This window comes from Oryctolagus cuniculus, chromosome 1 (genome assembly GCF_964237555.1).
Source record: "Oryctolagus cuniculus chromosome 1, mOryCun1.1, whole genome shotgun sequence".
Taxonomy (NCBI): Eukaryota; Metazoa; Chordata; class Mammalia; order Lagomorpha; family Leporidae; genus Oryctolagus; species Oryctolagus cuniculus.
Genome location: NC_091432.1, coordinates 136386743 through 136411825, shown reverse-complemented (window position 1 = coordinate 136411825; position 25083 = coordinate 136386743). Strand labels below are relative to the sequence as shown.

Below are 25083 nucleotides of genomic sequence, written 5' to 3'. Positions count from 1 at the left end.
GCAGCTGTTTGTCAGGAACCCAGGTCAAAAACCAAATATAGTGGTAAAAAACTCCCAGCACTCCTGCAACTTACAAAATGACAAGTATTTTAGGAACTGTACACCAGGAGCTGAGATCACTGACCACATCTTGGGGCAAAAGGTTCTCCTAGCACCCTTGTCACATGATACATCTTAAGTCTTTGAGGAGCTTTGTGTCAGGAACTTGGGGGGCAGATAGCAAGATGTACCTACGCTAATTTCACATTTAGTTGTGTAGATTTGTTCATCCAGTTTTCTTTTTAAAAATGTTTTACTTATTTATTTTAAAGGCAGCATGACAGAGAGAGAGGAAGGGAGGGACAGAAAGAAAGATTTCCATACAGTGAGTCACTCTCCAAATGCCCACAACAGCTAAAATTGGGTCAGGCTGAAGTCAGGAGCTGGGAACTCCATCCGGGTCTCCCATGTGGGAGGCAAGGGCCCAAGCACTTGGACCATCGTCTGGTGCCCGGCAGGTGCATTGGCGGGAAGCTGGATCCAAAACATAGGCGGGATTTTATCCCGGGTGTTTCTGTCTGGAAAAATGCAGGTCTCCCAGGTAGTGTTCTGGTCTGCTGTGTTACAACGTGCATCCTGTTCATTCAGTTTTTTGAATCCTGGTTTAGTCTGGCTTTCTCTATCCTCCTAACAGTTAAATTCGGCCGTTCTTCAGTTCTCTTGTGTTCCTGTCCCACATTTCAAATTTTTTTCTCTTATTTTGATGCAGTATTATTTGGAAAAAGTGTTTGCAGTTTTTCTGTCTTCCTGCTGTGTTTACCTTTTTATAGTACCTAAAGTATTCACATCATCTCACCCAAGATCTTTAGTCCTGAATTCTATTTTATGTTGTTTTCAGTTGAATTTGTGTGATGTTTTGAGTTTTCTTTGCCTTTGGTTTTTGTAGAGCTGAATTTTGATGTTTGACTTTTTTTCTTTTAATAGGTGTTTTTAACCTGTTTAAAGTTGTCTTATATTGCTATTTTTGGTTTCTTATGCTTTCTGTTTTTTTACTTCTTTACTTTTTTTTCTATTTGTTAATCTTTAATGGACCTCAAGTGTAGTGTGACATTTCTCTTAGCTGTGGAAGCCAAAAAATGTAAAATCTATAAAAAAAATCCCCAAAATTAGATCATGAGACATACTCTGCGTTGGATTTCTCTGTCTTATTCCATCTGTCTTAAGCTTAGTAGAGATTCTTCTCATTTTCTAACATGAAATTGCTTGTTGTGAGTTCTTTTTTTATTCCCATGCAATTGTAGGTATTTAGGAAGTAAGTAGAAACTAAAGAGGCTGTTCAAGTAGATGTAATTTTCTTAGGAAAATCTGCCATTCGATTTGTGTGGTTAATATAGCATAAAGCAAATCTTGTTTTGTCTTAACATCAGTACAATTAGAAGAATAAAGGGACCAATAAATCATAACTAACCCATGTATAATTAACCCTGTGGCCATCAGGTCCCTTTTGAATTCATTCTGGGGGTGGTGCTGAGGACCCTGGGAAATGCCTGCTGTGGAAACTTGTCCACACGATTGAAGTTCACAGGATTGCAATGAGGACGTAATACTTAGAAGCAGCTGTCTGCCGGCGTTCTCCTGCACTTGATGAGCGCTTGGTGGTCGAGGGAGTCTTTAGGTGTTGGTTGGATGGTGGAATATGTGCCTAATAGAGGCCGTGTTCTTTGGCAGTGCCCTCTCCTGGCCACTCTTTTCCTTGAGATTTTTTAGGTGATTCTGTTAAATACTTGGTTTTCTCACAAATGAATGATCATCATGTTAAGCAGTTCACAGCATTTACATTTGTTGCTTTGTTCTTATTTCTGAAGAGAGTGCTGCCTTTGAATGCTGAATGTGAGAGTGTAGGCTCCCTCCAATAATGTGCCACATCTCCTCTTACCCTCCCCCTCCACCCATTCCTTGAAAAGGATTTACTCAAAGTACCACTAGATGGCAGTCTTGACTTTTTAGTATCTGGAAGCTTTAGTAGCAGGCTTCTCTCTCACGTTCTCTCTGCCTTCTCTCAGATATATGAGGATTTTAATTACCTTCTTGCATAAATTGGATGCATTTGGAACCAGGCAACAATGCAGAAATTTGGATTCTAGGTTGTGCTGTTCCAGCCCCAGGCTCACATTAGAGAATTCCATACCTCCGAGATGAGCTGTCTCTGGACCAGGGGAGTCTTCTCTGTCTCCCCAGACCGGAGCGGTCTCCTTGACAGATGTTCCTCATAAATTTCTTTCTTTCGGTGGACTTTTTACAGATTTATGTTATGTGTGTGACTGATGAATACCCTTCCTGGCAACACCCCCCCCACCACCTTGTTTATAAGCTCCTTGAGATCAGGAATGGCGCTCCTGCTGTTGACTGTGGTCAGCATTCATACCATGGCATTTAGTAGATGTTCAGGCAGTGTTTGTCCAGTGCATGAGGCAGTGGTTGAATGCACTGTGGAAAAGATCCCACTGGGGACATAAAGTGAGCAGGCACAAAATAGATGTCAACGAGATCCCAGTTCCATTTGTAATCATCAAGTTTCTCTGAATATTTTACTATGAAATAATTTCAAATTTAAGGGAAAGCTGTACGCGTTATCCGGGTGGTCCCGAGCATCTGAATTGATGCTGCATTGTCGTAGAAGGCTTCGGGCATATTTTCTACCCGAATTTTTCCATATAGTGGCATTTTTCCATAGCACTACAGTGTAACTCTCAGGATCCGGAAATTACCATTGATATCGTGAATTCCTTCTAATCATGAGACCCATGTCAAGGCTCCAGTTTTTCCTCAGTCTGAGAATTTAGCTCCAAACCACATTCGCAGCCTTTGAAATTCGTGGCCTTCATGCTTTGAAAATAGGCCTGTTTTGTAGAACGGTTCTCAGTTTGGACTTGCCTCGTGTTCCTTATGGTTTGATGTAAGTTATGCGTCTTTGGCAGGAATATCACAGAACCGATGTGTTCTGGTGGCACAGAATTTTCTTTTGTCCCATTTCTGATGTTAACTTGCTTAAGTTGGGGGGTACTAGGGTTTCTCATTATAAAGCCACCCTTTTTGTTTTCGTAATTAGCTTGTATTTTACATTTCAGTATTTTGAGACTTTATAACTATCTTGTGCCTGCTCAAGCTTTCACTTTATTAATATTCATATAGACTTGGTTTCTGCCTGTACTCAGTGGGTTAATCTGTTGCTATCATTATTTATTTTGATGCTCAGGTTGGCCAGGCTTTAACCAGTAGGCTCCCTTTCACATTGGTTCTTGCCATGTCCCTGTTATTTCTTCGGAGTGTCCTTGATTTTGGGCTCAAGACACATAAGGATTCCCTTGCCCCTCTCCCTGCCCCAGTCTGAAGTCAGCCATTGGACTGTTGCTGCTTCTAAGCAATCCGGATGAACGTGGACAGTTCCAGTTAGGGATAAGAAAGGCAAACATCGTGTATGTGTTCCAGCGAAACTGCTGATTTTTAGCTATAAAGAGAAAAATCTGAACATCTTTGACTTTAAAAGAGTGAATTACTTGAAATAACAACAACAACATGTGACATCCATTGACTCTTTACCATGTGCTTGCCAGGCCTTGTTCTAAGTGCTAACACATATAGTGCTTTTAATTCAACAGCAACCAACCAGCAAGGTTGTTACTCTGATTTTACAGGAGAGAAAATGGAAGCGTAGAGGGTTAATAACACATCCAAGGCTAGTGGTGAAGTTAGAATTCAAGCCCTGGTGGTCTGTTTGTGGATTGCATGGGCTTAATCACCATGTTGTCCTGCGTAGGGAAAAATTAAACTAGTTTTGGATGACTCATCAGTGGTGCTGTAAGCTGGAAGACAGTCAGGTGGCCTTTGCAACATCTATAATTTGTTTGTCCCTGCCAAAAATGGCATGTTGGAGTATATAAGAATTCAGAAGATAGACTGCCTGATCCTTCTCTGAGAAAGATCGATGAGCACAAAGTCGGCAGATATAAGACTTGCTACGTATAATTGTGTTAACTGAAAATGTTTTAAGAGGGTAATGTGGGAGAAGTGAAAATCAGCTTGTCTTGGCATAATGGCTTTCATCTGGTGTAATGTTAGAAAAGCATCAGTTGGTCATGACTTAAGGATGGGAAGTGGAATTGGAAAGTACCATAGAAAGCCTCCGTGTTAAGGAGGAAGAAAAGGAAGTGTGAGGAAATGCATCCAAGCCAGTGAAGGAGGAAGGTAAAGGAGAAGAAAAGCATTTAGTAAGTAGTAGAAAGAAACTAAGATGGAGGAAATAAGTAGGTTACCTATTAGGGTTATGGACAGAAGGCCCATGAGCATTTGCCCATAGGATAAAATAGCATAAGGACTGCAAAAAATATCACAAAACAAATGGGGGGAGGGCTAAAATGTCTGTGAGTTGAAGTATTTGATGAAGTGTGAAAGAATTCATTTGTAAAGGACCCTGGGAGCAGTTTTTTGGAGGGAGTATGTACCTTCGCTTTGTAGTAATCTTCTTTAGGTTCATGAAACATTTAAAGTTTGTTATATATTTTGTTACAAAGAAGATACTGATTTTTAAAAAAATCTCTGCAGGGGCCAGCATCATGGCCCAGCGGGTTAAGCTGTTGCCTGCAGTGCCAGCATTCCGTATGAGTGTCAGTTTGAGTTCTGGCTGCTCTGTTTCCCATTTCCCACTTCCCAGTCAGCTCCCTGATGATGCTCTTGGGAAAGCACGGGAGGACAGCCCAAATGCTGAGCCCCTGCCACCCTTGTGGGAGACTGGATTTGGAGTTTCAGGCCTTTGGCTTCAGCCTGGCCCAGCCCAGCCCTGGCTGTTGTGCCCATTTGGGGAGTGGACCAGCAGATAGAAGATTGATCTCTCTCTCCCTTTCTCTCTCAACCCCGCCACCAACTCTGCCTTTCAGATAAATCTTTAAAATTTTTAAAAAACTCTACAGATGTCATTGCTTATGTACCAAAATATTATTAGGGATCAACAAAAAAAATTGATTAAAAATTTGGCACTTGGAAATTATATACTCTTCTTTAAAAAAGTCCAGGAGACAAAATTTAAATCTGCTGTTGCAGATTATCTAGAACAATGCTAATGCAATAGCCACCAGCTACATGTGGCTATTTAAATTTTTTCTTCTTTAAAAGTTTTTTTATCTTTTATAAGAAATTTTAACAGATACAAAAATCCTGATTATTTGTGGGGTACTGTGTGATGTTTCGTTGCATATATACTTTGTGTAATATCCAATCAGGGTAAAGTTATTTTTCCTTTTAAGCATTTAACATTTCCTTTTAAAGAGAAAGCATCCAAAATCCCATCTTCTAGATTTTTTTAAGAGAAAAAATATAGAGAAAAATACCATGCAGTAGAACCCCAGAACTTCTTTTTCCCATCATTTTTTGCATTTAAAATTTAACATTTTATTTCAAAATATTTTAAATTTATAAAACAAAAATTATGAAGGGTGATACAAAGAGTCCCCATGTACCCCTCACCTCATTTTCCTGTTAACATTTTATTATTATCTTTGTCGCAATAAATAGCCTTAGTCAGCTTCCTCTGTTGTTTTTTTACTCCATACTTCCTTTGTCTTTGCCTCCTCTCCTGACCTCTACTCATTAACATTCTGTGTGTAGATTGAGGGCCTTGTTGTTTGTTTTCTTTGTTTAATTGTGGCTGCCACTATAGGGAGGACATGTGGTATTTATCTTGCTGTGTCTGGTTAATTTCAATCAACACCATGTCTCCAGCTCCATATATTTTGCTGCAAATGACAGGATTTCATCCCCAGAACTTCCTACTCCTAGCTAATCATAGCCTAGTACCTGTCAATCAACCTTTCCCCACCACTTCCCTCCCCAGCCGCTGGTAACTGCCATTGTATTTTCAGCTCCTATGAGATCACCTGTTTTTTTAAGTAAGATCATGTGATATTTGTCTTGTTTCACCTACCATGATGACCTCTGGTTCCATCCATGTTGCCGCCCATGAAACTATTTCATCCATTTTTGTGGCTGCGTTAGTATTGCCCTGTGTATGTACCACGTTGTCTCTGTCCCTTTCTTGGTTATTGTGAATAGTGCTGCAGTGAACACGGTAGTGCAGATGTCCCCAGCAGACTGACTGCACTTCCCCTCCATAAACGCCCAGGAGTGGCACTGCTGACTCATATGACAGACCCCCCTCCCTTTTCTTTTTGGTGAGGAACCCTCCATACTGTTTTACACGATGGCCACGCTAATTTACACTCACCAGGAGCATGCAGTCTTCCCTTACTCCACGTCCAGGCCAAAACTTACCTTTCATCTTTTTCATGGTAGCCCATCTCATTGAAGTGAAGTGGTTTCTCACTGTGGTTTTGATTTGTATTTCCCTGGTGGTTAGTGATGTGAAGTGTGTTTCCATGTACCTGTTGGCCATATATATTTCTTCCTTTGAGAAATGTCTGAATCTGCCTATTTTCGAATTAGGATTTTGTTTTTGTTTTTGGTTTTCTATTGACATTCTTACATATTCTAGATCTTAACCCCTTATTACATGTTCATACTGCTTGCAAATATGTTCCTCTACTCTGTAGGTTGTCTCTTTACTCTCTTGATTGTGTCATTTGTCTTGCAGAAGCTTTTTAGTTGGATGAAATCCTGTTTGTCTGTTTTTGCTTTTGTTTCCTGTGCTTTTGAGATCTGACCCAGAAAATCCTTGCTGTTCCCATGTCCTGAAGTGTTTTTGCTATGTTTTCTTGTAGTAGTTTTAAAGATTCAGGTCTCACATTTAGGTTTTTAATCCACTTTGACTTGATTCTTTTTTTTTTTCCTAAAGATTTATTTATTTATTTGGAAGTCAGAGTTACACAGAGAGGAGAGGCAGAGAGAGAGAGAGAGGTGTCTTCCATCCACTGGTTCACTCCCTAAGTGGCCACAACGGCCGGAGCTGTGCCGATCAGAAGCCAGGAGCCAGGAGCTTCTTCTGGGTCTCCCACGTTGGAGCAGGGGCCCAAGGACTTGGGGCATCTTCTACTGCTTTCCCAGGCCATAGCAGAGAGCTGGATTGGAAGTGGACCAGCTGGGACTCAAACCAGTGCCCATATGGCATGCTGGCACTGCAGGTGGTGGCTTTACCCACTACACCACAGCGCTGGCCCCGACTTGATTCTTGTACATGGTGAGAGATAGGGATCTAGTTTTACTTTTCTGTATATGGCTATCTAATTTTCCCATTACTATTTATTAAAAAGACCATCCTTTTTCCAATGCATGTTCTCAGCACCTGTGTCGGAGACTAATTGACTGTAGTTGTGTAGGTTTACTTCTAGGGTTTCTATTCTACTCCATTGGTCTTTGGATCTGTTTTTTGCCAATACCATGTTTCAATTACTGTAGCTTTGTAATCTGTTCTAAAGTCAGATAGTGGAGTGCCTTCTGCTTTGTCCTTTTTATTAAAGATTGCTTTGGCTATTTGGGGTCTTTGGAACTAGAACCGGTGCCCATATGGGATGCTGGCACTGCAGGCAGCAGCTTTACCCACTATGCCATAGCACTGACGCCCAGATAATTGACTATTGGTGTTTAACAGTGCTACTGATTTTGGTATATTGACTGTATCCAGAACTTTGCTGAATTCTTTCACTCTAGCAGCTTTTTGGTGGAGTCTTCAGAGCTTTTTTTTTGTCTTTTTTGACAGAGTGGACAGTGAGAGAGAGAGAAAGGTCTTCCTTTTCCGTTGGTTCACCCCCTCAATGGCCGCTTCAGCCGGTGCACCATGCTGATCCGAAGCCTGGAGCCAGGTGCCTCTCCTGGTCTCCCATGTAGGTGCAGGACCCAAGCACTCGCACCATCTTCCACTGCACTCCTGGGCCACAGCATAGAGCTGGAGTGGAAGAGGAGCAACCGGGACAGAATCCGGCATCCCAACTGGGACTAGAACCCGGGGTGCCGGCGCTGCAGGCGGAGGATTAGCCTAGTGAGCCGTGGTGCTGGCCCAGAGCTTTTCATTTAAGATTTATTTATTTATGGGGCCGGCACCGTGGCTCACCTGGTTAATCCTCCACCTGCAGTGCCAGCATCCCATATGGGTGCCTGTTCTAGTCCCGGCTGCTCCTCTTCCAATCCAGTTCTCTGCTGTGGCCTGGGAAAGCAGTAGAGGATGGCCCGAGTACTTGAGCCCCTGTCCCTGCATGGGAGACCTGAGAGAGGCTCCTGGCTTCAGATCAGTGCAACTCTGGCCATTGTGGCCATTTGGGGAAGTAAACCAACAGAAGGAAGACCTTTCTTTCTGTCTCTCTCTCTCACTGTCTGTAACTCTACTTCTCAAATAAATAAAATCTTTAACAAATAAAAATATTTATTTATTTATTATTTGAAAGATAGAGTTACATATGGAGAGGGAGAGACAGAGATTGATTGATTGATCTTCCATCCATTGGTTCACTCTCCAGATGGCCAGGTTCACTCTCCAGATGGCCACAACAGCCTGGGCTCTGCCAGGGCAAAGCCAGGAGCCTGGAAGCCCATCCAGGTCTCCCATGTGGTTGGCAGGGGCCCCGGTATTCAGGCGTCTTCTGCTTTCCCAGGTGAAATACTAGGGAGGTGGATGGGAAGTAGGCAGCTGAGACTTGAACTGATGCGGGCATTGCAGATGGTCTTAGCCCTCCATACCCTGATGCTGGCTCCATGGAGGTTTTCTATGGGTAAGGTCATGTCATCTGTAAATAGTGACAGTGGAGTCCCTTCTCTCTAGTTTAGATTCCTTTTGTTTCTTTCTCTTGCCTGATCACGGTAACTAGGATCTCCAGTATTATGTTAAATAGGAGTGGTAGAAATGGATATCCTTGTCTTGTGAGCATCCTTTTCCCTGTTCAGTATGATGTTAGCTGCTGACTTGTTATATATGGTCTTCATTATACTGAGGTGTGTTCCTTCTGTACTGAGTTTGTTCAGTTTTATCTTGAAGGCATGTTGGCTTTTATTATTTGCCTTTTGTTGATCATATGATTTTTGCCCTTCATTCTGTTAATGTGGTATATTATGTTTGTTGATTTGCATGTGTTGAACCCTGGAATCCCTGGAATGACTAGATCATGGTCAGAAGATCTATTGAATGTGCCGTTTCATACGCTCTCCTACTATTTTTTTGAGGATTTTTGCATCTGTATTTACCAAGGATATTGATTTGTAGCGTGTGTGTGTGTTCTTGCCTGGTTTTTGTTTCAAGGTAATGCTGGCCTCATAGAATGAATTTGGAAGGATTCCTTCCTCTTTTATTTTTGGTAATAATTTCAGAATGATTGGCATTTTTCTTCTTTAAAAGTTCGGTAGAAGGGGCTCGGGGTGTGGTGCAGTGGGTTAAACTGCTGCTTCCAACGATGCTCAAGTGCAGCCCTGCTTCTGATTGAGCTTTCTCCTGGGAAAGCTGGCCCAAGTATGTGGGCTCCTCGCCACATGGGAGACCTGGATGGAGTTCTGGGCTCCTGACTTCAGCCTAGAGCAGCTCTAGCCATTACGGCCATTTGGAGAGTGAAGCATATCAGTGGCTGGAAGGTCTCACCCCTTCCTGGCCCACCCCCAACTCTGCCTTCCAAGTAAGTAAGTAAGTAAAGAAAATAAATCTTCAGGCCAGCGCTGTGGTGCAGCAGGTTAACGCCCTGGCCTGAAGCACCGGCATCCCATATGGGCACTGGTTCGACACTCGGCTGCTCCACTTCCCATCCAGTTTTCTGCTCTGGCCTGGAAAGCAATAGATGATGGCCCAAGTCTTGGGACCTTGCACCTGTGTGGGACACCTGGAAGAAGCTCCTGGCTCCTGGCTTTGGATCGCACAGCTCTGGCTGTTGCAGCCAGTTGGGAAGTGAACCATCGGATGGGAGACCTCTCTCTCTCTCTTTCTCTGCCTCTCCTCTCTCTGTGTAGCCCTGACTTTGAATTAAAAATAAATAAATCTTAGGAAAAAAAAGAAATAAATCTTAAAAAACAGTTTGGTGTAATTCAACAGTAAAGCCAGTTGACTTTGATGGGAGTTTTTTCTTTCCTTTTTTTTTTAATGACAGATTCAATCTCAGTACTTAAGACTGGTCTGTGTAGGTATTCTCTTTCCTTGTGATTCAGTTTTGATAAGGCATATGTGTCTGAGAATTTGTCCATTTCTTCAAAATTAATGGATTTGTTCATATAACTTCATAGTAATCTTTAATAATGCCTTATATTTCTGTAGTGTCAATCATAATGTCTCTTTTCTTCTGTCTGATTCTATGTGTTTAAATCCTTTCTTTTTTCTTAGTCTCACTAAGAATTCATCAACTTTTTTTGTATTTTCAAAGAACCAGCTCTTTGCTTCATTGATCCTATTTTTGTGTGTTGTTTTTTGGTCTCTGTGTCATTTATTTGTGTTCTGAGTTTTGTTGTTTGTATCAGTCTATCAGTTTTGGGTTTGGTTTGTTTTTGTTTTTCTTTCTAGTTCCTTGAGGTGCAGTAGTAAGTTCTTTGTGACTTCACCCCCTTTTTTTCTTTTTTAATGCAGGCATTGGTTACTACAGACTTCCCTCTTACTGCTGCTTTTGTTGTATCCCATAGGTTTTGGTATACTGTGTTTCCATTTTCTTTCATGTGAAGAAATTTTTTAGCTTCTTCCTTGATATCTTCTTCGATCTGTTGGTTGTTCAGGAGTAAGTTATTTCATTTCCATGTATTTGTGTAGTGTCCGAAGTTCTTCTTGTTAGTGATTTTTGGTTTATTGCACTGTGGTCAGAAGAAATACTCCATATGATTTCTTTTAAATTCATTGAGACTTGTTTTGTGAGCTGCCATATGATTTGTCCTAGGAAATGTTGTGTGTGCCGTTGAGAAGAATGTGCATTCTGTACTTGCTGGATGGAAAGTTGTGTAGCTGTCTGTTAGGTCCAGCTGGTCTAGGTGCTACTTGACTTTCCTGTTTCTTTCCTGCCTGGATATCTGCACATTTGAAAGTGGGGTGTTAAAGCGCACTATTGTTTCCTATTGGAGTCTGTATCTCTCTTTAGGTCTGTTAATATTTGCTTTGTATGTTTGTGTGCGCCAGGATTGGGTGCGTGTGTATTTATAAGCATGGCTCCTTTTTCTCTGTTCGGCCCTTTATCAGTGTACAGTGACCTTCCCAGTCTCTTTTTACTGCTTTTAATTTAAAATCTACTTCTGCTTTATTTTGGGTTCCATTTTCATGGAATATCTTTTTTTTAAAAGATTTATTTATTTTACTTGAAAGGGTTACACAGAGAGAGGAGAGGCAGAGAAAGAGAGGTCTTCATCCACTGGTTCATTACCAGTTGGCCGCAACTGCCAGAGCTGCTCCGATCCAAAGCCAGGAGCCAGGAGCTTCTTCTGGGTCTCCCACGTGGGTGCAGGGGCCCAAGGACTTGGGTCATCTTCTGCTGCTTTCCCAGGCCACAGCAGAGAGCTGGACTGGAAGTGTAGCAGCCAGGACTCAAATCGGTGCCCATATGGGATGCTGGCACTGCAGGCAGCAGCTTGACCTGCTATGCCACAGTGCAGCCCCTTTATGAAATATCTTATTCTATCCTTTCACTTTCTTTCTTTCTTTTTTTTTTTTTTTTTATTTTTTTGACAGGCAGAGTGGACAGTGAGAGAGAGAGAGAGAGAGAAAGGTCTTCCTTTGCCGTTGGTTCACCCTCCAGTGGCCGCCAGGGCCAGCACGCTGTGGCCGGTGCACCGCGCTGATCCGATGGCAGGAGCCAGGTACTTATCCTGGTCTCCCATGGGGTGCAGGGCCCAAGGACTTGGGCCAGCCTCCACTGCACTTCCATGGCCACAGCAGAGAGCTGGGCTGGAAGAGGGGCAACTGGGACAGAATCCAGCACCCCGACCAGGACTAGAACCCGGTGTGCCAGCGCCGCAAGGCGGAGGATTAGCCTAGTGAGCTGCGGCGCCGGCCGATTCACTTTCAATATATGTATATGTATCCTTAAAGATGAAGTGAGTTTCTTTAAGCATCATAAGGTTGAGTCCAATTTTAAAATCTATTTGGCCACTCAGTATCTTAATTGGAGAATTTAGTCCATTGACATTTTAAGGTAATTATTGTTAGGTAAAGTCTTAGTTTTGCCATTTGATACTTGTTTTATATTTTATTGTTGTTTCTTTTTTTTCTCCCTCTCCTGCAATCTTCATTTATAGAAAAGTTACTTATTATTTTTGGCAAGACTGTTATAGATTCTACTTTGTGGTCATCATGAAGCTTACAAAAACCTTCTTTTGGGTATAACCAGCTATCTTGAAATGGGAAAAACATTGTTTATAAACATAGGGAAATAGAGAATCAAAAAACAAAGAGAAAAATCGTAGCAAAGAACTCTAGGTTTGTCTTCCAGTCCTCTCCATGTTTCGAACTTTAGATTTTCCACTTGATCTCTTTCAGTATTACCTATCTCTTAGCATTACAGTGCAGTGATTATAATGTTTTTAAAAAATATTTATTTATTTATTTGAAAGGTACAGTTAGACAGCAAGAGGTCGACTTACATCCACTGGTTCACTCCCCAAATGGCCGCATTGGCTGGAACTTGGCTGATCCAAAGCCAGGAACCTTTCCCAGGCATAGCAGGGAGCCGGACAGAGCAGCTGGGACTGAACCAGTGCCCATGTTGGGTGCCAGCACTGCAGGCGGCGGCTTTACCCATTATGCCACAGCGCTGGCCTTGTGATTTAAATTTTTTAAAGTCTCCACGGTAAAGACACACACCATGTTTGCGGAGTCAAAGCATTCTGCGTTTGTTTACTCTACCAGTGAGTTTTCCGCCTTCTGATGTCCTCTTCCCGCTTGTTAGTGTCTCCTTTAGTCTGAGGAGCTCTCTGCAGCATTTCTCTAACACAGGTCTGGGGGTGCTAAGGTCTCACATCTTTTGTCCGGGCAAACAGTGTTCTGGCTGGCAGTTTTCTCCCCCTTGGGTGCTGTCACAGTCGTCCCCATGCCCCCGACCTGTAAGTGCTCCGCCAAGGAGTCTGCAGTGGGATCCCTTTGTGTGTTATTTGCGTCTTTTCTCGGGCAGCCCTGGAATCATCTGTTTGTGTTTAACCACAGGGAACTTGATTATGTCTTAGGGTAGGCTTGGTTGGGTTAAATCTGATGGGTGATCTTTGATCTTCCTGCTTGGATACTTGTTTGCTTCTCTGTGTTTGGGAAGTGTTCTGTCATTATCTCTTTGAATATGCTTTCTACCCCTTTGCTAGTCTCAAATCACTCCTGAACCCCAATAATGTGCATATGTGCTCTTTTCACCCCACATTTCCTGTATGCTGTCTCCATTCCTCTTGATTCTCTTTTCTTTTGTGTCCTGTGACTGTGTATTTTCAGATCGCCTGGCCTGGAGCTCACTGATTCTCTGTTTGACCTATTTGGCCATTGATGCCTTTTATCATGTTTTTAATTTCACTTAGTGTACTTTTCAGTGGAAGAGTTTCTGCCTGGTTTTGTTTAATTACTTCCATCTCTCCATCAGCTCTCTGTTAGAATGTTGAATTCTTTCTCTATATTCTCTTGAATTTCATTGAGTTTCTTTAAAACAGCTTTCTGGAGATCTTCATCTAAGCCTTCGGAAGTTTCAGTTCCTGGTGGTTTGTTTCTAACGCCTTGTTTGCCTTCTGAGTAAAATCATGGCTTCCTGGGAGTTCCAGATGCTTCTTGGTGTAGCACATTGTGCATTGACGGCTTAGGTGTGGTCATCTATCTGCTTTTGTGGCTTGCTTTCTAGAAATCCTAAGCCATCTGTTCCTTTCTCTGAGCCTATAGATACTTCTGTCTCAACACTAGATAGCACCCTAAGTTGTGGTTTGTTCCAGGCCCACCGTTGATATGTTTTTACTGATTTATAATTCCCCCCAATCTCAGATTTTTCCAAAATCTGCAGTTGATGGGCAGAGGCCTCAAAGGGAGTAGTCTGTCCTGTACGCCTTTTCCTGGCCTACGGAGGGCTCAGACTCCTTGTTCTGTGTCCACCAACACCACGATGCTAGAACATTTCCAGAGCCCTAAGCCTACCAGCGACCAGTGCAGCTTGCCGGTAGGGCTGGGGCTCAGCCTGCCGTGGGCTCTCTGCTGCTGAGGTGGGCTCACTGCCCGACACCGCACCCGTCAGCCACTGGTGCTGTTGGCTGGAGTGTAGGACTGCTCAGCCAGGACCATGGAACAGCGTCTGTCATGAGGGTCTCTGCAGGCACCGTCCTGGGTGCAGGGACCAATAGGATGTGCTCTGTGCTGAGTTTAATCACCTTAATGCTGAGTCCCCAAACACTCCTCCAGTTCTTTGCTTTTTGCCCGAGGTGGTGGGGATGGGGTCGATGATAGAGGCAGCCCCTCAACTCTTCAGGCAGGCCCTAGGGTAGTTCATCCTTGGGCCTCACAGTCACCAGGCCCACAAGAGGCTGGTACTGATACACACCAGAAAAGTCTGTGTCGCCGAGGTCAAGGTCTCTGCCTGATCCTGGGGCCAGTCCTGGCCTTGGGACTAAACCTGTTAAGACCTGCTCAGTATTGGGTCCCGAGACAGAGTTTCATGGCCCCTTCCTGTCTGCCCTAGGCTGGTCACCCGTGGGTCCCAGTCACAGATCCCTACGAAGTCCTGGGGATGACCACCAAGCCCACCAGAGGCCAGCAGTAACAGCCCAACACGAGTAGACTCCCCAGAGCTCAGGTCTCCAGCCGATGGCAGGCGATTCTAGAGGCTCGGTCTGGGAACACTGGCCCGGTCCAAGGCCGGAGATATCTGGGTCTTATCAGGTCCTGGGTCTTAGCATGGTAGGCCCAGCTCTGAGCTCCCTTTCCTGGCCTCTCTGTGTAACTGGAGTTTTTCTTTCTGCCAATCATTGAGGAAGCAGTGGCGATGGCTACCTGGCTGTGGAGAAATCCAAATATTCATTCCACAGGTTTGGGCCGGGGTGCCGGGGCAGGGTGCTGAGTGCAATTGGAGTTTTTGCAGTGTGCCTGGTAGTGGGATTCAATCCACTGTCTCTCTCTGCCAAGAGGGATGGTTACTCCACATCCTGCTCCGTGGAGCCAAGGGAGGGCGATGCAGACAACCCTTTACTCCTGCTTCCTGTAATGTGACTCATAACAAGATGAGATGCTGCGGTCTCTGAGCTGGCTTCGCTGTGAAGGGGACCTGCTGTGTCTGTAGCTGTTCACGTTGCTGTCTCTGCAGGAAGGTGGTTATGGAGCGCCTTACTCAGCTGCCATCTTGGTTTCTCATCTCCCTATTTAAACTTAAATGAATTAAAATATTTTTAAAATACAGATCTTCAGTGGAGCTAGGCTCATTTCTTGTGCTTGAGGCTGCCTGACTGGACGAGTATATATAAAACATTTGCTTCCTAATGGAAGTTGAGCTGGCCAGCATTGATCTGGAAAGGAGTCTAGGAGGGAGGACTTCAGGAGTATGACTTGTAGTCAGCTGGCCGTCAGAGGAACTTGGAAGTCTATAGTAGCTTCCATTGTTTAAAGTGGAGAAAGACTGAAAATAACTTCAGAAATTAGAAAAAGAAAATAGAAGAATAAAATAAAGCCAAAAGGAAGAGAAAAGAATTAATAACAATAAATGCCAAAAATAGTGAAAAAGAAAACAAAATGATTCTATATAAGCTATAACTGTTGAAATAAATATATGTATTTATTAGTTACCATATTGAGATGGTATTCCAGATGAATTGTGCAAATTATTATGTTTTTAAAAAAAGTTGTATGTGAGCTGGCATTGTGGCACAGTGGGTTAAGCTGCTGCCTGTAATACCGGCATACCATGTGGGCAGCTGGTTTGAGTCCCAGTTTCTCCATTACCAGTCCAACTCCCTGCTGAGGTACCCAGGAGGGCAGCAGATCATGGCCCAAGTCCTTGGGCCCCTACACTCACATGGGAGACCTAGACGGAGTTCCAGGCTCCTTACTTCAGCCTGGTCCAGCCTCGGCCATTGTGACCATTTGGGAAATGAACCAGCAGATGGAAGATTGTGTGTGTGTGTGTGTGTGTGTGTATGTCCATCCCTCTCTCTGTAACTCTGCCTCTCAAATAAATAAATAAATCTTTTTAAAAATAGATTGTGGTTTTGTTATTCCAGTGAACATTAGGAAGCTTTTGAATTAATTTTTCCGCAGCTAGTCTAATCTTGAAAACCAGTAGTTGGTATAGGTAGTTTAAAAAAAAACCTAGAAATTTAATTGCAAAAATTCTAAATATCTATTCATTAAATTACATGCTAATAGAAGAATAATATTTTCCCAGAATGAGTTCACAGTAGGATACCTACCAGCATGATGTGTTATGCCAATTGTTTAAAGGAGAAAAGCCTTATGATTCTATTAGTAGAGGCTGAAGAGGCATTTGATACAATGATTAAAACTTTTTAGTGTAATAAGAATTATGGTGAAACCACCCCAATTATGGGAATAATAGTAGTATCTGCTGCACGTAATGCAAATGTGAGGATTTAATACCTTACTATACGTAAACATATTTAGAACCATGTCTGGTGCTTAGAAACTATTCAGCGTTAGCTGTTTTTGTTACTTAAATGTGATACAGTTGGTTTTTAGGAAATGGCAGATATCGCATTGAGTGGTGGAACATCTCGATTAAAATTATGGACAAGGCATTGTTGTGTGTTCTTACTGTCACCAAAGCTTGGTCTCTGTCCCTGTTGCCATACCAAAACAACAAGGACAAGGTTTGAGGGTAAGAGAGAGAGAAAGCTTAACCTGTCAGTAGGCTTCCGAATCTGAAGAACTCCTGCCTTGCGTCCTGAGGCCAGTTTGGGGTTTTTATTGAGGCTGCAGGGAGGGAGTCCCGGTTTCCCAGAACATTCAGGAGCAGGAGCAGACCTTTGGGGGAGCTCTGATAAAGGTCCAGAGCAGTCAGCCGTGTCCCACGCTCCGGCTGCCTGTAAGAGAAATCCAGAAAAGAATGAAAGCATTCTTGTGGCCCGGGTGAACGGCAAAGCCAGCGAGTCAGCCTCGAAGTGTAGCACCATGTGGGGCTTTCTAACAGTGACCAGGAAGGCATCACGTGGCTAGAATGAGAGTAGCTCACTGGGGGAACGTGCTGCCATGCGTCTGATAATGACAGGAACCACCTCCTGCCGTGTGTACCTGCTTATATTACTGCTCTAACTTAGTATCATCTTTTGAGGTTGCTTGATTTCTTTAAATGCATTGAAATTGTAAAATGAAATAACTACTCTAAATGCTGCAAATGGAGATAAAAGATTTTAATTTGCAAATAATTATGATTGTATACCTAGGAAATCCAGAGACTACCCAAAACCTGTTCCAAGTAGTGAGTGTATTGGTCAGTGTGAATATAAGATAAATTCAAAGAGTCACCAGTTATTCCTTGTTGAAATAAGTAGTTAGAAATGTGAAAGAAAGTGAGAGTTCCTGGGTTCAGTTCTCAGATCCGTTCCAGTTCCCGCTTCCTGCTAACGTGTACCCAGGGAAGCCACAGGAACTCACTTCCCCGGCGCCCATGGAAGACACTCGACTGGGATCTGGGCACCTGGCTTCAGACTGGCCCAGCCTCTGCTGTTGCAGGCAGTTTGGGAGTGAACCAATGGATGAGCCATCTCTTTCATTCTAGCTCTGTGTCTCAAATAAATAAAAACTGGAAAAAAGAAAAGCAGAAAGAAAAAATCCTGTAAAGATGCAAATAAGTTCTTTAGAAACTTTTTTTCATCATTTATGAGAGAGAGAGCGCGCGCACGCGTACGCACTCCCATCTGCTGGTTAACTCTCTAAATGCCCGCAATGGTTGGTTTTGAAGCTGGGAGTCAGGAACTCCATCCAAGTCTGCCCCGTGGGTGGGTGGCACCCACTGCTTCCCAGGGTCTGCGCTGGTTGGAAGCTGGAAGCCGGAGGGGAGTGGGTATTGGACCGAGGCACTACAACATGTGATGTGAACCTCTTAACTAGCATCTTTAACTGCTGGGCCAAATGTCCTCCCCTCCCAGATAAATGTAAATTCTGTGCCAAGAATATGATTCTATCCTTAAAGCAGAGTTTAAGTGAAGTCAAACCAGATCTCAGTAAAAATTGTCAGTCTTTCTGAAATTAACATGTGAAATTAATTCTTGTTAGCAAAGTAGTGTATCATTTGAAGAAATGAGATGCTTTTAAAGTTTACATGGAAAACATTTTTCTAAGTATGTCCAAGAAAGCATACTGTACATTTAATCCTATTTTTACACTTGATCTTAGCTACCAGGCCAAAAAGCGATACTTAATACTGTTTTTAACAGTCCCTCCTCCTCTTCTCTACTGCAGGCATGCCTTTGTATGGAAAAGAGTAAGGAAAGAAAAGACCTATTTGGGTGGATTTTTCCCATGGAATTTTAGTGGAGGGGGGAATTCATGGGGAGCTGCAGAGATGCTTAGACAGTATTTCTTCATATATTTCTGACTGACTTGTTATAAGGATCTTTAATTGATCTAATATTGAAAATTTAATAGAAAAAAGTTTAGTGGTTTTTCATCCAAAAATTGTAGTCCTGTTTTAGTTCAACTAAAGAGCAAAAGCATAATATTGATTGACATAGATTCTTAAAATTCCTCAGATTTTTTCTTACACATATGAAGAAACCGAGTTCCGGTTTCCTGAACTTTGATGCTTTCTACAAAGGCAAGATTACTTTTTAACTAAAAGATGCTGAAAAGAATTCTCTCTCTTCTCTCTCTCTTTTTTTCCTCTCTGTCTCTCAAAGGTATGCAACCACTCATGTATTCGGTTCAGGAAGCATTAAATGCCAGACCATGGTGGATTCGCATGGGGACTGACATTTGTTACTATAAGTAAGTATGCAAAGAATAATAGGATTTCAACTTACAGAGAGGGGATAGTGCCTTCATTCTATTTCAGTGTAAAGATAAAAATAGAGTTATTGCACTCGTCAAGTTGTGATGTTAGACCTTTGCAATTTTAAGGAGTCCTTTAGAATTTGAGGTCCACTTAGGAAGTATAGAAGGGTACTTCAGAAAGTCTTTTTAATAAAATAAGTTTATTTTGATGCATAAAAATATTGATAACTGTGTGTAGTTTTGTCATAAAACATATTCCTGTGAAGTTTTTGAGGTCCCCTCACATATAATAGAAATGAAACATGTGTGTAGACAGAGCTAGGCCCAAACCTTGTCTCTGCTACTAAATATGTTTAACCTAGCTTTAAACCGAAAATGTCATTGAATAAAACTGAAGTTAGGAATTACAGCTGGTAATTTACAGTGGCTTTTTGTTCCTGTGATATCTATTAAAATTCTTACCTTTTCCCTTCCTGTATTTACAAATGTTTACTTCACCTTGATTTCCAAAATATTTTAATTGGAGATGTGTCCCACAGGTACGTTACGTCAGCTTACACAGTGCGATTTTTACTTCAACCAGGTGATGTGCTCAGCAAGTGAGAAATAAATGCTAGAAATCATTTATTGCTTCTGTGGAAAAACTGAATTATTCTCCAACTCCACTTCGAGATAATTCGGGATTCTCGTCTCTCTTGCTTCCCAGTTTTACCTGTTACTGCATGTGACGTGTCCAGACATGTTCCACTGCTGAATCCACTGAACATCCCCTTTTCTTCTCTCTTGTGGTCTCAGTCCTGGTGTTTCCAGAGTGGATTTTGACTTTTTATGTTGTGCTTAGCTAACACTAGTGTCCTTTATTTTTTAGCATTGTCAGTTAGCAGACTTTAAAAATTGAACTGTTGTTAACAGTTTATGGCATGGCTTTGGAAAAATCTCGTTCTTAAGTGCTGTTACTTTTAGGGAAAAATATTCTTTGATATTTATCTCAGTAAAGTCCCCCAACCCCTAGCCTGACTTTTCTTAGCAAAATAAATAGCAAATAAGTGAGGAATAGAGATAGAGTAATTCATCTGTACCTGGGAGTATCTCATACTCCCCTTGGCTCATAGGGAAATACTCTTTGATCTTGTTCTCATTCTGTTAGGTTGGATTGGAGCATTGACAATCCTGGCAGTGCTTGGCTACATTTTGGCAGAGTTATTTAGACCACTAGGGTGAAATGTTTTAAGAATACATTGTTTCTTCGGTGCATCTCTGCTTTTGCACAGTAGTCATCAGTCCATGGATGATTTTCATATTGCAGGTTAACTGGTCATAGCATGGCAGATTGTTCTACGTGAGCGGTGATGGCAAGGCTTTTTCACATGTTTAGTTTGTTTTTTTTTTTTCTCTTGGCGGCTTCCAGATCTGGAATTGAAATCAGTTCAATTCAACATTTATTAACCATTTTCTATGTAGACACTGTTCTGGTTGCTTTTTTAAAGCCTGAACTTCATGTAGCATGGAGTGAAACCTATTTTTTTGCAGTGTGTTACCTTTTCATGTTAGTTAAGTCAATGGGATGCTTGTTTGCCTTTATATGAAACAGAATAAACCTACCTCCCACAAATATATGAAATAATGTGAGTTTTACAGATTTATTGGCTGTACACTGCCATAAGCTACAGTATGGTGATGTGCATACCTTTCCAACTAGGTTTTAAACTTTTTAAGGAAGAGTTGACAAAGAGTGGTTCTTGAATTTGTTGTGTGTGTTTCTTAGTCCTTAGCACTTGCCATTGGACATATACTCTTTAAGTTGATGCAGACTATACCAGTTTGAAAATACCTGAATATTTATGTGCACGAATAAATCACCTTCAGGCCCTGATTTTTCTTCAGTTAAGCTTTAAATGATTCAAGATGATTACAAATTTTGGAAGTAATGTTGGTAAAGATAGCCTCTTTAAATCAGCATATGCTAGTGGTCCTTCAAGTCTGGAAAGTACTTGTAGTTTAAAAACCTTTTTATTATGGATGTCTTCAGGCATTCACACAAGCAGAGGGTCAGAGCAGAAGGCCCCAGGTCATCAGTCCCTCTCAGTAATTATTAGCACATGGGGAGCTTTGTTTTAGCTATACTTTCACCCCTGCTACCACACTGAACCTTAAAGTGGTTTCCAGATAGCGGATTTTATCCATAAATACTCAAAAGTATATCTCTGAAAGATGAAGACCTTTTAAGACAATCTGACTACAGTACCACTATCATACCTCAGAAAAGAAAGTGCCTTGGTATGATGAAATGTCCAATCAGTGTTCAAAATCCCCCAGTTGCCTCAAAAATAGAGTTTTATAGTTGGTTTGTTTCAACCACAATTTCACATAGTTTTTTCTGTTTTTTAAATTGTTCATTTGTCAAAGAAACTGGATTATTCATCATGAAAAATTTTTCACATTTGGATTTTGTAAATTGAATTCCAAGAATGTTAACAAATACGTCTTTTTTTAAAGACTTATTTATTTATTTGAAAGTCCGAGTTAAAGGTAGGGAGAGAGAGAGAGAGACAGACAGACAGACAGACGGCGGCGGGGGGAGATATCTTCCATCTGTTGGTTCACTCCCCAGATGGCTAGGGCTGGACCAGACCGAAAAGGAACCAAGGTCTTCCATGTGAGTGTTGGGGCCCAAACAGCTGGGCCATCTTTTCTTTCTTTTCCTAGGATCAGAAGTGGAGTAGCTGGGATACAAACCGGCATCCATACGGGATACTGGTATTGCAGGGGGCTGCCTTGCCTGCCACGCCACAATGCCAGCCCCAACAAATTCTTCTGTCTTGATTAAAGTGGTGCTTCTGGAATCTTAATCAATTTCAGTTTCGGTTTTTGGCAAAAATACTTTGGAGGTTGTGCAGTGAATTCCTATTGTATCACATCAAGAAACAAAATTATCTTTGATAATTTGTGTCTTTGTAATTTTAAGATGATTAATGAATTCGGATATTGTGACCTGATGAGTCCAGTATTGAAATGATCTGTTATTATGTACTTTTCTGTAGCCTTTCATCAGCTGATTGTAGCAGCCATTGCTGCCCATTGCTTAGTTTGGGCAGTATGCGTAGTCATCAAAGAATGGACTTCTGAAATCTTACTGATGTGTCATATTAGGTAGTTCCATTTAGGTAGAAATCCAGGCATGATAAGTAATGTCTTTGACTAGTAATGATTAATTGCTTTGTGAGCACCTGATCTGTTTTTTTCAGTTTATATTTAGATTTTTTTTTTTTTTTTTTTTTTTTTAGTTTTGAAAGGAATTTATTGCTGTTTAGATTCTCAGGGTCACTGCAAATGCATGGTAATTACTACAACACAGTTCTCATCAATTCCCGTGTTAATGTGACATTAATACAAAGAGAACAGATTCCATGTAGCTCATAGATCAAATCTGTTTTTTTATAGGGTATATAAATTAAACTTTTTACAGGTTAGGGTTTCTTTTTTTCTTGCCCTGGGATTCTATTTATTAAAAGAGGCCAGGAAAATTTGAATTTGTGTGGACTAAATAAACATTTTATGCATTTCTATTACAGAAATCACTTCTCAAGAAGTTCAGTTGCCGCAGGTGGGCAAAAGGGAAAATCTTACTATACAATTACATTTACTGTCAACTTCCCGCATAAAGATGATGTTTGCTACTTCGCTTATCATTATCCATATACGTATTCAACTTTACAGGTGAGAACTCTTGAGTTGTATTGTGGCTATTACTGTGTTGAATGCATGTCTGTCAGACAATTGAAGCAAAATTGCTTTTCATTGAATATCGTAATAAAGTACGATTCAGTGTTGAAGATTTTAGAAAACATTATAGTGTTTATTGAAAACGTTAAAGGGAATAAAATGGAAATGTGGTCCTTATTTTTTTTTTTTAAGATTTTATTTATTTATTTGAGAGAGTTACAGACAGTGAGAGGGAGAGACAAAGAGAAAGGTCTTCCTTCTGCTGGTTCACTCCCTAGATGGCCGCAATGGCCAGAGCTGCGTGGATCCAAAGCCAGGAGCCAGGAGCTACTTCCAGGTCTCCCACACGGGTATAGGGGCCCAAGGACTTGGGCCATCTTCTACTGTTTTCCCAGGCCATAGTAGAGAGCTGGATAGGAAGAAGAGCAGCTGGGACTTGAATTGGCCCCCGAATGGGATGCCGGCATTGCAGGTGGAGGATTAACCTGTGCCACAGCACAGGTTCCCTGGTCCTTACTTTTAATAGAAAGAAATGTTAAAGAAATTTGATATAACTTTTACTTCCCATTTTTTGTGGAAAGCTATAGGTAAGATCCCATGATTTATAAGTTTTAACTAGGTGAGATTTCTACTTGCCATCAGAAGGGTTAGAGAAGTAAAGATGCAGTGTGGATTTTTCTGTAGGAAATGTTTTCATTACGAGTACTAGATCCAGATTTTCTTAAAATATTGAGTTATAGGAGTTGTTTTGTCAGACTTTTTGGGACTTTTGGATATTTTTATTATAAAAAAGAATCAAACTAAGGCAAGTATATTTGTTAAATGAGCAAATAAGGTAGATTCATTCTGCGAGCAGAGTATCTATCCAGATCGCTGAGGATCATGATAATACGGTCATTTTACTAGGAAAGAATTTGAGCTCTGTGATTAGAAGCAGGCTTGGAGGGGGAGGGGGATGAAAGAAACATAATCTATATAGCAGAAAATAAAGAATGAAGGCTGGGAATACTAAATGTGTCTCAGTAAAGGCTGCAGCCTACACTCTCATCATGTTCGGGTATGTGTCTGTGTATAGTACCATTAGCATTAGAATACATGGCACTTGATGACTTAGTTCTGTGGCCCAACTAACTAAAAAAAAGAAAAGACCCAAATCAATAAAATCAGAGATGAAAAAAGGAATGTAAAAACAGACACCACAGAATTAGAAGCATCAGAAATTACTACAAAGAGTTGTATGCCAGCAAAGAGGGAAATCTATCAGAAATGGATAGATTCCTGGACACATACAACCTACCTAAATTGAACCATGAAGACATAGAAAACCTAAGCAGACCCATAACTGAGACAGAAATTTAATCAGTAATAAAGGTCCTCCCAAAAAGAAAAGCCCAGGACCAGATGGATTCACTGCTGAATTCTACCAGACATTTAAAGAAGAATTAACTCCAATTCTTCTCAAACTATTCAGAACAATTGAAAAAGAGGGAATCCTCCCAAATTCTTTTTATGAAGCCAGCATCACCTTAATTTCTAAACCAGAAAAAGATGCAGCATTGAAAGAGAATTACAGACCAATATCCCTGATGAACATCAATGCAAAAATCCTCAATAAAATTCTTGCCACTAGAATGCAACAACACATCAGAAAGATCATCCACCCAGACCAAGTGGGATTTATCCCTGGTATGCAGGGATGGTTCAACATACTGGTGTTATCTTTATCATGTATTCTGAGTCCTTCTGCCTTCTTGCAGCCACACTGCCCTGACCTTGGCCAGACATTACCATGTTTCTCTCCTGGAACCCTACCAACCCTGCCTGGTGTTGTCAGATTCATTTTCACCCCTTTCTTTTTCATCTGTATTTTCCTCACACTGCTGCCAGATGGGCTCTTTTATGGAAAATCTTATCATAAATCCTCTGCTTAAAACTCTTAGTGATTGGTCTTGCCCTCTGTATGACATCTGTAATGCTTACCATGGTTCTTTCTGTCCTTTCTCTCCTATTTTTCACATTTTTTGGACATATCCACCTACTGTTTGCACTATTATTCATTTAATGTTTATCTTCAAGCATACTTCAGAATAGGTCATTTCCTAAAATTAGTCCTGATCCTAAGTTAATATACATGGAATAATAAAAAGCTTAATGTGCTTGACTTTTTTTTTTCTAATTTATACCTACAAAGGCATTTCAGAAAATTGATGGAAGGGGCTGGTGCTGTGACGTAGCAGGTAAAGCTGCTGCCTATGATGCTGGCATCCATAGGGGCGCTGGTTCAGGTCCTGGCTGTTCCACTTCCCATCCAGCTCTCTGCTAACATGCCTAGGAGAGCAGCTGAGGATGGCCCAAGTGCTAGGGCCCCTGCACCCGTGTAGGAGACCTGGAAGAAGCTCCTGGCCCCTGGCTTCGAATTGGCCCAGCCCTGGCTATTGCAACCATTTGGAGAGTGAACCAGCAGATGGAGTCTCTCTCTCTCTCTCTCTGTAACTATGCCTTTCAGATAAATAAAAATAAATCTTAAAAGATGTTGA

At 41.6% G+C, this 25083-nt stretch overlaps 1 protein-coding gene across 14 annotated transcripts in view; it reads left to right on the top strand.

The window, feature by feature from the left end:
* AGTPBP1 (ATP/GTP binding carboxypeptidase 1) overlaps nucleotides 1-25083 on the top strand; it is a 183332-nt gene that overhangs the window by 124436 nt on the left and 33813 nt on the right. For all 14 annotated transcript variants that reach the window (XM_070049190.1, XM_070049173.1, XM_070049170.1 and 11 more), the window contains 2 exons: nucleotides 18730-18817; nucleotides 22396-22540. In XM_070049190.1, coding sequence (XP_069905291.1) covers nucleotides 18730-18817; nucleotides 22396-22540 — 233 coding nt within the window. The remainder of the gene's footprint in view (nucleotides 1-18729; nucleotides 18818-22395; nucleotides 22541-25083) is intronic.